Here is a 16,431-nt window from a genome sequence, read left to right on the forward strand (position 1 = left end):
CATGAATGAAAGGGACGTGTCCAGGGGTTATTCTTGTGTTTTCAGCGTCGCCATGACTCAAGCCCCAGATTGATATCACGGCACTGATGTGTCCCATAATCTTCTTAACCTCAAGCGATCCAACCATATTGTTGGCTGTTGGTCAGAAAAAGACTTCGGCAATATGGCTTTCACGATCGCAATGTACTCAATATTACTGTTCTTTTCGATTATCTGCCAGTCAATGGCACGAAATGTGTTGCGCCTGGGTGTCGCGAGCCAAGATGTGCCTCTCCCACCGAGTCAGGATCCGTTCTATACACCCGACAAAGACTGGGAAGTATTAGAGCCAGGAACCATACTCAAGAGACGCAGTGTCACGGTCGGCTCGATTATCACATTGCCTATCCCTCTTCAGAGCGCTCACCAACTTCTCTACCGCACGACAGACGCACAGAACCAGCCTAGCTATGCGGTAACAACAGTATTAATGCCGATCAATGCACAGCTTGATCGTCTCCTTTCCTACCAAGTGGCATACAACAGCCCCAATCCCGACTGCTCCCCGTCCTATACGATCCAGTTTGGTGCCCCAACAGCGGTCGACGATCCCGTCCTAGAGCTCTCCATCTTGGCAGAGCCCTTCTTACTGGCCGGGATACCTGTCAGCATACCCGACTACGAGGCATTGAAAGTTCCTATGCCGTGGGAACCGAGTCAGGATATGGCGTCCTTGACTCCCTTCGTGCCGTTCTAAACTCCACAGATATCACAGGAATAGAATCCAATGCCACGACCACTCTCTTCGGCTACTCCGGCGGCGCTATAGCGTCAGAATGGGCGGGCGAACTTCACTCATCATATGCGCCAGATGTAAAAATAGCGGGCGCTGCCATCGGTGGTCTTCCCGTCAACGCGACCCAGGCTTTTTCCACCCTCGACGGTACCAGCAATTCAGGCCTTCTTGTGGGTGGCCTGAACGGCCTTGCCAATGCTTTCCCTTCGATTGCCCAGTACATCAAAGAACACCTGAAGCCCGAGTTTAAGTCGGACTACGATCTCCCAATGAAAAAATGTGCGGCTAGCGTCTTTAACTCGAGTGATGGCTACGTGAGCCAACTAGCGGACAAGAATATCTCGGCATTCTTCGACAATGGTTGGTCTGTTGTGTCTGAATTTGCAGAAATACTGGATAGCGTCTATGTTATGGGCCAACACGGAGTCCCGGAATTCCCAATGTTCGTGTTCCAAGGGACAGCCGATACCACAGTAGGTAGTCTTGGAAATGCGACCGATCTGGTACAGCAGTATTGCAGAGATGGGGCTGTCATACACTACGCACAAGTGGCTGAGGCGGAACATATTCCGGCGCTCTTTCGGGGATTTCCCAGAGCACTGTCATTTTTGATGGATATCTATAATGGCATTATACCAGACAAATGTACAGATACAGAGGTACTGCTCATATAGTTTACTATGTATATATGCGCTCATTTGCAGATTGAATATATGTCTTCTACCAGGTTCATCGTGCCTCATCTGTTCGGAAAATTGAACGATATCTAGACAAGTATCCTCAGTCGTTAGCTTGGCACCAGTCTCAACCTTGACGTATGCAGCATTTGGTTATAACATCGACTTTATTGTCTTTCCTTGTGATTTGTAAGACCTGCCAATTCTCACTTGAAGGAGCCATCACCAACTACTCTAGATATACAAACATGTGGATTGGCACACACCACAATTGAATCGTCTAGCACCCCACACAACACGATCCCCATCGTTGCAGATAAAGATACCACCGCCAACACCCAAAGACACCTCATGCTAAGCAGACTCCCTGTCCAACAATTGCACCATACCCATAGAATGCGGCATCGAATCGACAAACCCATTCCTAGCATACAATTTGCGACCCGCCACATCAGCAAACAAGCTGACATAGGTACCCATCAGCCTCCCATCGGGCGCTCTTTCAGGCGGAGGTGCCAGCGAACGAATTCTGCTCATGAGGTCTTTCAAAATCACATCGCCCAGTCCCTTGCGCTGGTGCTCCGGCAGCACGGCCATATCGGCAATGTGGAAATACCAGCCTCCGTCGCCGATGACACGACCCATGCCGACTGTGACTTCGTCTGTGGTATCATTTGAGCGGGATATGTCAGCATCCGCGTTTTCTGGCTCAGAGGTCCCGTTGTACGTAATGTAGCACCCATACCAGCTGCCACGCATTGCGGCCTCTGCTTGGGCGGCGCTGTGGGGTGATAGACCCGAGGCGGAGCGGAGGTGGATGTAATCCCGTACCGAGGGGTAGCCTTGGCGGAGGGTGTAGCCAGGTGGGAGTGTGGGTGTATTTGACATTGTTACTTTTATGATCTGCTAATTGGAGTTGTGTTCTAGAGTAGGGTCTTAACTGCTGTGAGGGAGATATAAATATGCGAGTGTGTGAGGGGTGAGAACTCCGTCGGTATCGGACTACGGAGTAGATTCGGAGTTCGAGTTCTGTTGGGTCTATGCCTTATATGGCTTGGCTTGGGAAGCCCTAAGAATAGCAAAGACCATCTTCATTGGGTTGAGCACCATTCATCTGCTTACTAGAGTATAGTGGGGTCTTTCTATTTGATTAGTATTGGTTGATGCCTGGGGACGGCTACATTATGTTCTTGTTTAGAGCGCCGTTACTACAGGTGGACAATGCAACAATGTTTCACTTTACGCTATTGGATCATTCAACTTGGTCAACGGCGAAACGCTTCAATAAGAGCCACACAGCGAGCGACAGGAAAGTAGTCATGCTGGCGGAAAAAGCCGCCGATGTTATTTCGAGTAAGATCAATACTAATCGAGCACACTCGAGAACGTGTTCAACGAGCCTAGAATTCCAGTCTAGTTCATATACGCTTAATTCTACTGCATTAATGTCTGCCTTCAGGTCTATCCTCTTGCCCTATCAACCCCATCTTCGCGAACTTCCTCACCACCCCGAGGGTAGCATAGTAGCTGAAGGGCAACGCAAAACACCACAAACCCAGATTAATCGCCGCAGTAACAATCAAAGCCGTCGGCACAGCCTGTACCCCAAACCCGACCGCCACACCGGCAGTCTCAATCCCCCTCAACAAAGAGCTATATCTAATCTGATCACCGGGCGAATCCGACAGATTCCCAATACACCAGTAAATATAGTTCTCGACCATGCCCAAGCTGATCCGCTCGAACATGTAGACCCCAAAGCCGCGCCCAAACGCACTTTGGTCCGCCCAGTCCAGCACCGGCTTCGTGTGTCTGTATTCGTTTTGAATGACCACAGCCCATATCCACGTTGTGGTGTTCATGGCTGCAATGAGGGCGTATGTTGTTATAGCTCTTGCCTTCCGGCTTGGAAGCCAGGGCAGGTCGACGAGTGTACCGCCCAGCCAGGTAGCTAGTGTGCCGACTACGGCCGAGAGGAAGCTGCCGAGTGCCCTGGAGCGAACTGTGAAGTAGGTTGCCAGGTATGTACCCGGGTAGCTTGGATCCAGCCGAAGTACCAGAACAGGGGTGTGAGGAGGAGGATGGATTTACTTCGGGCGAGACGCCACATGGCCCGGAGTTCTGTCCGCCAGTTGATATCCCTGGGTGCTTCAATGCGAGTTCCGTCGTCGCGTTGGACTTTCTCTGGGTTCGATAGTAGAAGGCCAAACACGAGACCCAGGCATTGGATGGCGATGAAGCCGAGATAGGTTTGGTAACCTACCTGCCCGCGTTGGTTGACATTGTGGTTGATCCCCAGGGAGATGGCTCCGCCGATGATGTTTCCAAAATTCCGGAATGTGAACCACGTTGCGATGTACCGACCTCGTTTGTGCTGCTCCGGATAGCCTGTGGCGATGGCGCCTTCAACGCTCCAGAAGAAGCCGGCGCTGAGTCCGCAGGTTATGGAGCCAAGATAGACGAGCCAGGTTGCGCCGGTGCGGTTGTTCAGGTACAGACCTGCGGCGTAGAGCGGGTAGCCGATTGAACCGATTGCCAACGTGTAGCTAAACCCGATTATGTTCGTTAGCCAGGGGCCGGCAAAGCAGGTTACTGTCATAAACGCGTACAGCAGGGCGTTGGCGGCGTTCACCAGGTTCGGACTTTGTGATCCACCCACGCCCAGGCCGTTCATGGCGCTCCATATCCCTGGGGCACAGAAGGCGCAGAGGCCGACGACAATGATTTGGAATAGGGTGCTGCGAAAGAAGGATCGCCTTTTTTGCAGGTGGTTCGCGCCATTGTCTGGTATTGTTTGCGATACTTGCTCTCCGTGCTTGCCGCTCGCTGTCATCATGAGAACAGTGTTTGACCCCTCCTCTTTGCTTTTTATAATATCTGGCGTCTTGGGGGTCTGGAGTCTCACTATCACACTGACAGATTCTTCACTATTATAGGTAGAGATCACTCATCATTTCCCCAAGCACGCAAGAAAATCCTCCCCTTGCATGATAGCTATATAACCTCGGCCATTGGCACGTCAAAAACCTGAAGGAACGATAAATGACGACCTAGACTTGTGACGCAATGTGCAAATGACCACTCATGACCGGTAATCCTTGTCTTGCTCGAGGATTATCACAAGCAGCTGCCAAATGGCGGGGTTGGCGCAATCTTGGCGCCACTGAGCACATCATCGACCTATCGCACCGAGATAGTAGATGCGGGGATGCATCGCAGTTATATACCGAGCAGTCCAACATCTTTTCCTCACGAAGGCCCATCCCTTCCAGTCCATATAGACACGCCATGGCTACCTCCATCGAGCAATTGAACATCCCCAACCTCCATCTTACCGACACCTCATCTCCAACTATAACTTTCGAACCCTTCGCTCTGCCCCCAACCAACCAACGCATCCTCGGTCCACCCCATCCCAGCAACACCGTGATCCCCCTAGCCCTACACCCAACAGAGGACAGTAAACAGTCTCTCACTCTCGAATCTATAATTTCCACAATCGAAACCATACAATCGCGCGATCAAACCTTCACCAAATACCTTGCGCGCCACGGAACCCTTCTCTTCCGAGGCCTCCCAATCCGCAACGCCGCCGACTTCAGTAAATTCGCGCACGCCTTCGGATACAAACCGCACGAGATCATTGGCATCGTTGTCGATCGCCCATTACTCGCCCCAAATGTAGCCCCCGCCAACGAGGCACCCAAAGAAGTGCAGATCTACAACCACAACGAGTCGCCGCAGGTTCCACATGCGCCGGAGTATATCTTCTTCCATAATCAGCGCGCTCCAGCGAAGGGCGGGGAAACGCCGATTTCTTCCTCGCTAGAGTTGTTTCGGCGTGCGCAAGCGGAGATACCCGAGTTTATTGATGAGCTTGCTGAGAAGGGCATTCTGAGTAAGGTTGTCTACAATATTGACAAGCAGTATGAGGGCGGTTCGACCTTGCGCCAGGCATTCGGGAAAGAGATCCAGGAGGGTGACGATGAAGAGACGAGGCGGAGGAAGATCGAAGCGCAGATTGCTCGGTATGGGCGCGGGAACCATACGACGTGGGAATGGACCGAGACTGGGGTTGTGCTGACCCATCGACTCCCGGTGATTCGGACGCAGCCGGGCACGAACCTGCCCACGCTGTTTACTGGGCTGGCGTCGTACTATAAGAGGCTACAGGCAAATGACGAGAGGAAGAATGTGACGCATCAACTTTATGGTGATGGGACGCCTATTCCGGAAAAATACTTGGCGCATTTAGCCAAGATTACGGATGAGATTAGGGTGCTGCATCGGTGGCAGGAGGGGGATGTGTTGGTTTTTGATAATATCATTGCACAGCATGGGAGGGAGCCATGGGAAGGGGCGCAGACGGATCGCGTGGTCCTGGCGAGTTTATTCGATGGGCCCTCCGTGCCCGGTGCTTATGGATTTGGCAATTGGGCACAGGTTGTGCAGGCACTTGATGGGTAGGGCACAATTGATCTGCGTGGATTGGGTTGCTCTCTTTGTTCGGTTCTATGCTGTAACACACTCTCTTGCACGGGAAGCATTTGTCAAAGACGTATGAATATATGTTCTGAATTAGGTATTTATTGGGTGTCATGATGAAATGAAAGCATAGTAGTAAAACATAATGCACGAAAGCTATTTCCGGAATAAAAGATATGTCCCACCTGACCAGTTTGAGCACGACGATCTGTACATGAAAATAAATGCTAACCCGATCTCTTATTGCGTCTTGATTAACCACCCTACGGCGCCTATCGCACCGGCGGCGATCATGACAGTCAGGATCCAGGCTCCGGCCCGATCCGCTGTCTCGATCGGCTTCGACTTGGTGGGGTCCTTGCTGCTGTTGTCGTTGTTATCGATGTGATGTTCAGCTGCGTCGGGATTTGTGTCGATGGTCTGAGGCGACTTGCTCTCCAGGAGCATCAAGTTCGAGGTAATTCCACCCAATGCGGCCATCTGAACTTCCAGGCCCTTCATACCATCCCATGTCGGTTTGCCCCATGTTTCACCACAGAGATTCTCGGACTCACCCGAGCACTGCTTTGCGATTGCTTCTGCCGAGCCTTGCAGCTTGGGGAGGATTCGGTCCGCGGTAGAGGGAACCAAGATGGCGGTATGGGCCAGCCACATAGCCGTATATCCCTTGAAACCCAATTGGTTACGATCACAGCTCATGATCGGCTCACAGGCCACCTCCGACAGCACGTTACCGCCGTAGTTGGAAGGGAAGAACGTGGCAAAGGTGCTTTCTAACAAGCCATTGACACGCTTCAACCACTTCTCGTCACCATTGGTCTAAGTACAGGTTAGTCTGATGGCCAGAAAACAAACAGAGTCGGATGGGATGACGCACATAGTTGTACATGAAAGCGGCACCAGACATAAAGGTTCCGTAGTTATACGTCCATTGGTTGTTGCCGGAGTCTTTGCAGTTGTTCTCATTTGACGTCGAGTCAGCCACGTACCACTTCTCGGTGCGGATGAGAGGTGAGCTTGCGGACCAATCCCAGATCTTCTCTGCCCACTCTGCGTAGGTCTCGTTCTTGGTGAACCGAGCTAGACGAGCGGACAGCTCGAAAAGGCCGCCATTAGAGATGGAGTTTTTCATAGTGTAGCCCGCCTGGTAGGGCCAGATCTGCCAGCGGAGACCACCATTGCAAGCGGTCTCATCCCACCGCTCGATCTGCATATTGAAAACGGTACGAGCCAGAGAAGTCCAGGTGGGTTTACCCGAGATTTCAGGGAACCCGGTCTCCGACGCGGTGATACTGGCAAGACCCCAGAACATTTGGTCATCGTTTCCCTGGTCAAGGTTAGCCATGGTCACCATCCATGGGATACGTCTCACACCTACCAGCCATTGACTATAGTTCGCCGAGAAGTAATCGTAATTCTCACCCGACTGGAACATGAGATCATGTGACACGACCTTGTTGTACTGTTCGACGCCCGAGGTGGCCCAGTACTGAATCAAGGTCATGAACATGGCGCCAGCAATGTACCAGGTGTCGGTGAGCTTGCCGGGAATGCCTTCCGTCTGATTTTGTGCATAGAAGTCCATCATAGGATCGGCGATCTGCTTCCCCGCATTGGCCAACGAATCTGGAAATCATGCCCTAAGAACTCGTACTCTTTCACCCACATAACCGAATTAGGAAATAGAAAGCATCGACATACCCTTACTATTCACCTCCACGGTGAGTGCCGACAGGGCCACCTGCCCCTGAAGCAGGAGCAGGGCGGCTCCGCCGAGCTGTTGCCAACTTAGTACACGCATGGGGGGGTTGTGTGTGTTTGTGTGTATATGTGTGTGTGTGTGTGTAAGTATGTATTATGAACTGATTTATGCTTAATTCTGGTTTAATCGCCCTAGTTTGGCTCCAGCTATGCGAAGGGCTGGTATGACGGAGCTTTATTTTTTCCCAGGGGTGACGGGAAAGACATTGTTATTATGTGGTGGAATTTTAAAGGGGGGGGAAAGGACGAAGAAAGGCAAGTTTGGCAGTGAAACGCCAAGGGACGAGAGTATCCGCCAAGATGTCCACGCCACAGTCGCTTCGGCCAATGGGATCGCTGCGCTATCTGCTTTTTCGGGGGCTTTAGCGCGCGCCAAGTCTCTCGCTTTTTCCTGGCTGCCTGTTCGTTGTTTATTAGGGGTTCATGTCAAGTCTCAGATGGCTCTAACCCTGGGTTTGATCGTCTTCGGTTCCATCGTCTGTCTTCCCCGGACTGTTGCTCCGTCCGTGACGAATCTTTTTGCTGTCCAAGCCTTGGACAACGTGGTCCTCCTTGGTTGAGTTTCTCGGCTTCATTTCTTCCCATATGCTAACCCTACCTTGAGCCCGAACGGGGCGCAATGATGGACATTCAGGCGATAGGGGATGCAGGGGAAAGTCAGAGGACAGGCTGTCCTTCTAAGCAACTCCCAGTACTTGCTCAAGCTGTTTCCTCGCAATCACAAGCTGGTGGGGATCCATCACATTGAATTCCTTGCATGTACCTAAGTTTGCTATAAATAGCACTGAAACCGGCATTCTAGACCCGACCAGATGACGGTCGTATTCGTTTACAAAAAGGAACAAGATCCCACCACCACGCATACATTGTTTGGGTTACTTTCTTTTCATGATCAAAGAGAGACTCTCTTCTCGTCGGAAGGGAAATGAAATCGCGACTCAAGAATTGGATCGTCTCCACTGAGAAAAAGTAACTAGCGGGGCACGTGCTCTGACGCCTTTCCCCTTTGAATGATTTTCAACTCTTTCAGCTCTCGGGACTTCCGCATCCGTCAACTCGTTCCCCTTTTTAAATTGCGATCTATCCGGTCTTTAACATAGCCACAAGGACTCCGTATCTATGCAACTGAACAATGGAACACTGCCAAAATTGCACAGGAACCACAGGGAAGCGAAGGGCACAATTGCGACTTGGCGGCAAAGGTTACAACCGGGCTAATGGCCCATCACTTCTCACCACGCCCAACGACGCCGGAGAAATATCCGCGATGCTCTTACAGCCCGTTAGCTGCATGCAGCGTTTGAACTCCGCATACAGAATTTCCAGCACTTTATTCGCCCCAGCCTCTCCGTCATACTACCGCGAGAACGTGATCAGCGACACTGCTGCTTGGGGGACAGGAAAAGCAACATGACTTACCGCAAGACCCCAGATGATCGGCCGTCCAATCCAGCAGCATTCCGCACCAAGCGCCAGGGCTTTGAAAATGTCCGTTCCGTTCCGGATCCCCCCATCGATGTGTACTCGGATCTTGCCCTTCGCAGCTTTAGCGCACTCCGGAAGGGCGTCAATCGTGGCCGGAGTGCCATCTAGCTGTCTGCCGCCATGATTACTCACGACGACTCCTTCACAACCGTACTGGATGGCAAGCTCCACGTCCTCCGCCGTCAGCACACCCTTGATCCAAATCTGCATTTTGGTCACGCTTCTAAGCCAGGGGATTTCCCGGGCCCATGAATGTGAGCTGGAATTGACTCCCGTGAATCCATCCTCGTGTCGCTCAGCACGAATCATTTCCGATGTCTTCTCCAGCATGGGAAAGTCGAGGCCTTCGGGCGCGCGGAAATCATTCCGATGCTCGCTGTACCGGACGCCAAGAATCGGACTGTCCGCCGTCAAGAAGATCGCGACGCAACCCGCCGCTTCGGCACGTTTGATAATACGCTCCTGGTGTGCTCGATCTTGCATGGTATAAATCTGCATGGTGTGCTGTATCGGTCCGATGTCCAGCCCAGCCGCCCGGATCTCCTCCACGGAATAATTTGCGAATGACGAAACCCCCATATGGACCTGTTGTTTAGCACACGCTCGACTTGTCGCCCGTTCACCATCTGGATGTGCCATTGCCTGGATGCCCGCCGGCGCTACGCATAGCGGAAAGCTGATCTTCTGTCCGAACAGCGTGGTGCTTGTGTCTGTCTGCGAGACGTCAACGAGTACCCGCGGACGCAGACGGTACTTCCCATAGGCTGTGGAATTCTCTGTTACGGTGACTTGGTCCGTCGAGCCTGCATTGTAGAAATCTAGATCGCCTCGTAATCAGTAACAATGGCATTGTGCGTGGGATGCTCATGTCGGTATCACCCCGCACCTCTGGATGATGCGGGTAACTTCTGCCCCGCGGCGGATTTGATGTCCTCGATGCACAGGATCATCTCTTTCGGCGATTGGTCCACCATGATGCTTCAGAGCCTGATATCAGGTAAGGACAAAGTGATTTAACACAAAGGCCCGGCTTCGTAGTATATACTTCCGAGATAGATATCTTTATCTGTTATATGCAGCGTTCCGGGGGAGCTTCTTGTTAAGCTCACGTGACATCGTGACCGTACGCCCTACTGTGCGCCCTACCTATCATTGCGGTCGAGATGATCGGCCCTCTCGTCAAATGATAGTAAACTATCTATATCGGAGCTCGGCCCTAATCTCCTATCATCCACGGAATTAACTTTATCGCCGAAAGCTGTATGCTTCGACCCAAATATTATTCACAGGAACACCGCATTGACTTTGGCTAGATAATGCGGGGTAAGTCTTTCAAGCTTCGTATGTACAAACCGAAGGTGCGACAGTATTAGGCTAGTACGACCCTACGTCTCTGGGCTCGGGACGACCCATTACCATCTAGATAATACTATACGCAGTACACTCCAAGAAGACATGTCGGAAAGTGCATGGCCCACAAGATTTGGGTAGACGTGATAACCTGGTTAGCATCGTCGAGTGGAGGAACTGATAACTTCACCTAGGTGAAATCTATCTTCTTTCGATTTGCCCGGATGATGTTGCATTATGAGGGACTATAATATAGTAAAATCTAAATGACTTTCTTTACAGCAAGTGTGAGGAGAGGTCAACGGTTGCTGGGTGGCCTTGATATATATAATAGGAGCTCCACATTTAGCGCCTACAACAGTTGGGAGAATCCCCGTCCACTTTCCTCCTAGAGACCCAGCATGCTACATCAAAACATATATATATATATATATGTATGTACGACATGATATTTGTTTGATCCTCACGTAAACATTATACATCATAACATCCAGCCCCAGCACATTTACTTCTTCTCCTCACCCTCAGGAACCAACTCCTCAAATCTGCGGAGATCCATATCCTTCTCCAGGAGAGGAATGACATAGGGATCGAAAGTCTTCCAGTACGGGTTCTCGAGGTGGTACTTCTGCGAGCCCTCATTGAGATAGCGCTCGACGATACAGAAATCCTGCTTATCATGGACGGACTGCATAACGAACCAGGAGAGAGTCTCCTTGTCCTTCGAGTAAACGGCCGAGGCCTCCAGGAGCTTGGCGTGGAGCTTGGAGATAGACTCCTCGTCGGGCTTCGCGCGCATGTCTATAATGCCACCCGGGCGAGTTAGTATCGATCCATCAACGCCCTACCGAGAAAGCCATTGAGGCTGCGACGTGGGAGATAACGTACGGACAACGATTGTGTAGACCATTTTGGGCAGTTTTGGATTTGCTTCCGGGTGTGAAACGTGGAGGTTTGGAGGGGTAATGGAGCTAAGTTGTGAGTTCTTATATGGGACTGTGGGGCGGAGATGTTGCTTTTGCCCTTTGGGGCTTCTTCGGTGAATAAGGGTTTGGGTTGCTGGTGGGGGTGACTGTTGGGGATTGAGTGGTTGGAGTATTATGATATCATCGAAACGGGGTTCGTTGGGGTCCCTTGAATGCGTTCCTCGCTGCTTGCTGGTGCCGTTCTTCGAGTTCGGTCTCGAGGAGGAAGAGAAAGGACCTAAAGAGGACGATATCAATGACGGTGATTTGGGATGACGATGCCCCAGCGCTTATCTTATCGAGTTCGATGGTTCTGTTCATGCCTAAGGCATTAGATATGTGGTCACGTGTGGAGGTTGTCGGCATCCCGGTTTCACCCGGTGTGGATATTGCATCTCCAATTCCTGAGTCTAGGACAGATACAGCCTGGTGACTTGTTGCCATTTTTTCTTGGGGCATTAAAACAGTAACTCCAGAACCCCAAAGGAACTATCAGTTTGACCATGCACTTGAAGTTTGGCTGTTCAAGGGAAAATGCATCATGCCAAGAGACCCACGGAATGTGCTCCCGGTTTGCCGATCCGGGTGGAACTGCGAGACCGAACATGCCGAGGGAAACACATCGGGATTACCAAGAAACCGAGGAGGGCCCGGACGTTGCAGTCTAGATTCATTGCTCTCTGGCGTCTAGCTTCTTTGTGGCATCTCATACTCGCAGACATGGCTCGTCGTGAGCTATGTTTTCTGTGTTTCTAGACGGTTCAGATGTGATAGGCAATGTACTATTGATGGCTTGGGCTGTCGGTGTGCTTCTGGTAGTTTTGGATGACATCTAGACCTTCGAGGGTTCGACTAGTTTGCAAGACTTGAGGCGTAATATAGGATCCGAGTCTGTGGTCTGCTAAGTATAATAGATAGGAGCCTTGTAGAGAGAAATCAGCCCCTGTTATCGTCAAAGAATCCCGTCCTGTTTATTAACTAACATCAATTTGGAGCAGCTGACCAAAGGATCGCGCCAGTCCACGGCCGTTGAGAGTTGAATCCTTCCGAGTGGCGACCGATTTTTACCAACATGACTCCCGTACTTTTGCACAGACACTTAGGGAAAATATGGATCTAAATATGGCCCAAAGTAAGACAACCGGTCCACATGGATGGGCTCCAGTGGTAGAAATAGATTGGGGGGAATATTCAAATCTCGGTGCGCTCAGGGGCTGAGAGTATCTGATTGATAATACAGATAACCTCATGAAGTGGATCTCACGCTGTGCCGTCCTCATAGTAGACATAGACCAAGATGATAAAATAGGTATACAGGTCATGAATGTCATACAAGAGAAATCTATATGTCTGCCCGGCTCAAACAACATGTAGCATATACAAACAAATGGTGTGAAAAGAAGGTGCTCCTCCATACCCCGAATGGATATCATAGATCCTATGGCACGGATTCTTAAGCAATCTGCCACGTCATATGTCTATCCGGCATGCTATGCGTAGATCTAGTGTTGAATTCCACTTGAACATCGTCTGTCCGCACAATAGCACCGAGAGGATGGCTATTCTTCTGCCGTTCTTCAGCACCAAGGATACTCTCTTGGCTCTCAACGTGCGTGATCGAGCGATCCGACCGTCGGTTTGTTTTATGCCCGGTTCTCTGGAAAGCGGAATCGCGTGGATAGTTGGCGTCTTTCCCTCGAGGGCTTCTCGTGCGAATGTGCCCCCGAAGCGTCAGCTCGAGGATGGGTTGGAGGGTCGGAATGCAGGATGCCAGAATGAGAACATTGGATTCGACGCTGGATTGGTTAGTATGAGCTTCATCAAGAGAGAATACGACTGTCTTACTTTGTCCACATGACAAGATCCGCGGTTTCATCTGGGGTTGTTAGCATTAGCTGACGGAATGCGTTTTGGGGTTCTCACATGTATAATCATCCTGATTCGCAAAGTCTGGAAACTGCGTGCTTTTTGCAATAGCGGTCGCCGCGGCACTTGCATCGATTAGTTATCGTCTAACAAACGTGGTTGACGGTTAACATACATGGACCCCATACCCAAAGCAGCACAAAGTGCTAGACGTTTTCGCAAAGGCATGCGAAGTTTCATGAGGACAGTACTGGGATATATAGCCAAGTACAGGTCAACACTTGCCGATAGCGCTAGCACATAATCAGCTGTATTCTCCAATGGGAGCTGAGAACAACCTACCGGCATTAAAGATGGCATATTTAATCAAAATTTGCACATCATTGCAGTTTGCGTTGCCCTCGGTGACGAGGCGGCGTTGCCATGCGGCCTGAGGGGGGTCGCATTGGACAAATAGCAGAAATATACATGCGAATGACACCGAAGCCGTGAGTCCAATCATGCTCCATAGCCATATGCGCTGTGCACGGCTTGGGTTGAGGATCCGAGTCAAGAGAACCGTTACTGCGACCTTTGGAACGGTAAAGCAAAAAATGCCGATTGCGAAGCTGATGGTATTGACTAAGCTTATCGTCTCCACGGTGCTCGCCTCCAGCAACCAAGCATGCTTTCCGTATCCCATATGCACGTTTGCCGTTGTCATTCCAACAGATGTTAATGTAAGGCACTGTACGCGGTCAGCTGTAACGCTCTGACGTGTGAAGGTGATCCAGGGGCATATACCAATGACACAACAATAATATAGTCATCAATACCGGCATTGCGAATCAACCATTGACGGATGTACACACGTGCAGCGACGACAATAGTCGTAAGGGCTGATAATGTCCAAACCACTGCAAGAATCCGAGGGCCTTTATCATGAGTATCAGTGGTATCAGTCACACTGGCAGACATTGTTAAAATGTCTGCCTCTTCCGTTGCCTGGGACGGGGTTGCAGTAGAGATCGAGGTGAGAACATCGATCAGAAAATAGAAAAAGCAACCCGACTTCGGACTCGTGTAGGGGCAGCCCCCACCTAGTATATAACTAGGGACGATACAGAATCCATGTAGGCACAGTGGGTTAGTAAACTTGGTAGATGTATCGTTGAAAATGGAGTCAGGCAGCCAGCCGAGATGAGATCGCGCTACACCATGATCTCTGCAGGGCTTTGCCCAGGGTTATATTAGTTAATAGCAGCTGGATCCAGTGGAAACGAAAGGATGAAGCAGATCAACGCTAGTACTGGGCCGTTGTGACTGTTGATACTCGAATCCACTCTTTTGGAGCGTCTTCTGTATTTCAGTCCCACGTCGAAGATTTAAAGGCAAGGGTGGATACACATAGACTCATCGCGCAACCACCTGCCTTACGATTCCATATCATATGACACACCTTTTAATACGATATGGCGAATATGAGCAGCGCATCGATATGCAGCAAACTTTCGAGCAGCTGGTCTATTTCTCGGGCCGTTGTCAGCTGCATTACATAAAGGACATACCAACGCGGCAGGAGAACGGGATGATGGCACGAAGGATTCGATAGCTTCAGCTCCATATATGTACCACCAGTGTGATCTGCCCAATGCTCTTCGTTGGATTTATCTGTAGATAGAACTCTCCACCCAAGGCGAATTTCAGGCAGCGACCGCAGAATGGCGTGTCTTGGCCATGTAGATCTTCGTTTTATGTGGAAGAAGACCCGCTCGCTAATTATTCTTTAATCGTGGTGATTTCCCCATCGTTTCTCCGAGGCATCAATTTAAGAGGCGAGTCCTCATAGCCTCCCTATCTGGATTTCCCTTCCCTTTCTCTACTTTTACTCCTTTGGACACTCCGATAGACTTCCCTATTACAATATAACTGCAAAATTGACAGTGTAAAAACACAGTGGATTTCATAAGTAATGTTGAATGCCTCAAAAATGCCTCGGCACCTGTTCTCGCTCTTGTCGAGCTTATGTGGCCCAGGAAACACCTCCATATGGAGAGTCTGAAGAATACAGCAGATAAAATTTTAAATAGCAATTGCAGATGACATATAGCCCCCCCTGACAGGGAATTATGGTGTGATGGTCACTCCGTATTGTGTAGAGCTAGACTGCTGAATTCGATCCACCCTTTGTGAGACATCAGGTACGACTTACAATGAGACTACCAGGGGGTAGCAATGGAGAGCGGATTCAACTGTGCCTGCCACTAATAGGCCTGTGGTTAAGCTTCTTAAATTCGGAAGCTTTCCGGTCGTAACAGCAGGATGGACTTCTGATTCCGACCCGATGGCAAACCATGGACCGGACTTGAAACTAGCAGATTTATGCAGACGCTAATCCTTGCATAAATTGCAAATTGTATGGCCATTGACGAGCCAAGCGAGTAAGGGAAAAAAAATTTGAAGCGGATAAGATACAAGCCCCATTCTTCACAATGCTTGGCAAGTACCCGCATGTCTAGCATTTTCCTTTCCAGGCAATTTTCGTTAAAAAGCACCGACCATGGGAGTATGTACTACGTATGCCATTTCAGCTGTTGTCATCGACACATCTCAGAGCCCTTCCACGAAAGGAAACTGGGGCGACTGCTGCAGTAGCTTCAGGATGTAAGAACACTGCCGACTATGCGATCAGAGCCTTTGTCTCTCCCAACGGGGGTTTTCAGTGAGTAGACCGGCTCCCAGACGCCCTTAGTACCAAGGGTTGTATACGAACTGAAGTTCTTGTTATTTCCAGCGAACATGCAGAGTGGGCTGATCAGTTGCTGGAGCTTTCGTCCGATGAAACTGTTGTTAAATCTCCGACTGCTTTCCGGGACGGGGACATGTTTCCGTGGCTCTTGGCTTCACTTCAAAGCTGCCTGGCCACGAACAAAACCTCGGTCCGAAATCATGCGTTGTAAGGCTCAAATGAAAAGTTGAAGGTCACGCGTACAGTATTTGTTGTGTCGGCTTGCATAAACACTTGATACGCCTTAGCCTTGCAGCTACGGAAGGTTCAATGACGCGGGTTGGGTCATCATAGAATCTA

General features: G+C 50.4%; 8 protein-coding genes across 8 annotated transcripts; 2 read left to right on the forward strand and 6 right to left on the reverse strand.

Annotated features, from left to right (window-relative positions):
• Positions 1-163: 163 nt before the first annotated feature.
• Positions 164-1,449, forward strand: ABOM_002758 (lipase; the record flags this gene model as incomplete). The annotated part of the gene is made up of 2 exons (XM_022529888.1): positions 164-695; positions 746-1,449. 2 exons carry the CDS (start codon positions 164-166, stop codon positions 1,447-1,449), a joined length of 1,236 nt encoding a protein of 411 aa, XP_022391630.1.
• A 357-nt stretch (positions 1,450-1,806) lies between these two features.
• On the reverse strand, positions 1,807-2,340 carry ABOM_002759 (GNAT family N-acetyltransferase; the record flags this gene model as incomplete). The annotated part of the gene is made up of 1 exon (XM_022529889.1): positions 1,807-2,340. The coding sequence occupies one exon, from the start codon at positions 2,338-2,340 to the stop codon at positions 1,807-1,809; it is 534 nt and encodes a 177-aa protein (XP_022391629.1).
• Positions 2,341-2,894: 554 nt separating this feature from the next.
• On the reverse strand, positions 2,895-4,285 carry ABOM_002760 (duf895 domain membrane protein; the record flags this gene model as incomplete). The annotated part of the gene is made up of 2 exons (XM_022529890.1): positions 2,895-3,444; positions 3,510-4,285. The coding sequence occupies 2 exons, from the start codon at positions 4,283-4,285 to the stop codon at positions 2,895-2,897; spliced, it is 1,326 nt and encodes a 441-aa protein (XP_022391609.1).
• A 455-nt stretch (positions 4,286-4,740) lies between these two features.
• On the forward strand, positions 4,741-5,919 carry ABOM_002761 (taurine catabolism dioxygenase TauD; the record flags this gene model as incomplete). The annotated part of the gene is made up of 1 exon (XM_022529891.1): positions 4,741-5,919. The coding sequence occupies one exon, from the start codon at positions 4,741-4,743 to the stop codon at positions 5,917-5,919; it is 1,179 nt and encodes a 392-aa protein (XP_022391697.1).
• A 258-nt stretch (positions 5,920-6,177) lies between these two features.
• ABOM_002762 (glycoside hydrolase family 76 protein) lies at positions 6,178-7,738 on the reverse strand (the record flags this gene model as incomplete). Its single annotated transcript, XM_022529892.1, has 3 exons — positions 6,178-6,756; positions 6,815-7,563; positions 7,639-7,738. 3 exons carry the CDS (start codon positions 7,736-7,738, stop codon positions 6,178-6,180), a joined length of 1,428 nt encoding a protein of 475 aa, XP_022391688.1.
• Positions 7,739-8,375: 637 nt separating this feature from the next.
• Positions 8,376-10,157, reverse strand: ABOM_002763 (alpha-hydroxy acid oxidase; the record flags this gene model as incomplete). Its single annotated transcript, XM_022529893.1, has 4 exons — positions 8,376-8,461; positions 8,976-9,054; positions 9,118-10,001; positions 10,070-10,157. The coding sequence occupies 4 exons, from the start codon at positions 10,155-10,157 to the stop codon at positions 8,376-8,378; spliced, it is 1,137 nt and encodes a 378-aa protein (XP_022391698.1).
• Positions 10,158-11,038: 881 nt separating this feature from the next.
• On the reverse strand, positions 11,039-11,443 carry ABOM_002764 (putative quinol monooxygenase; the record flags this gene model as incomplete). Its single annotated transcript, XM_022529894.1, has 2 exons — positions 11,039-11,334; positions 11,422-11,443. The coding sequence occupies 2 exons, from the start codon at positions 11,441-11,443 to the stop codon at positions 11,039-11,041; spliced, it is 318 nt and encodes a 105-aa protein (XP_022391677.1).
• A 1,508-nt stretch (positions 11,444-12,951) lies between these two features.
• Positions 12,952-14,321, reverse strand: ABOM_002765 (uncharacterized protein; the record flags this gene model as incomplete). Its single annotated transcript, XM_022529895.1, has 6 exons — positions 12,952-13,294; positions 13,344-13,374; positions 13,422-13,489; positions 13,540-13,657; positions 13,707-14,091; positions 14,148-14,321. The coding sequence occupies 6 exons, from the start codon at positions 14,319-14,321 to the stop codon at positions 12,952-12,954; spliced, it is 1,119 nt and encodes a 372-aa protein (XP_022391699.1).
• Positions 14,322-16,431: the final 2,110 nt, after the last annotated feature.

Source organism: Aspergillus bombycis (genome assembly GCF_001792695.1).
Source record: "Aspergillus bombycis strain NRRL26010 chromosome Unknown contig00019, whole genome shotgun sequence".
Lineage (NCBI taxonomy): Eukaryota > Fungi > Ascomycota > Eurotiomycetes > Eurotiales > Aspergillaceae > Aspergillus > Aspergillus bombycis.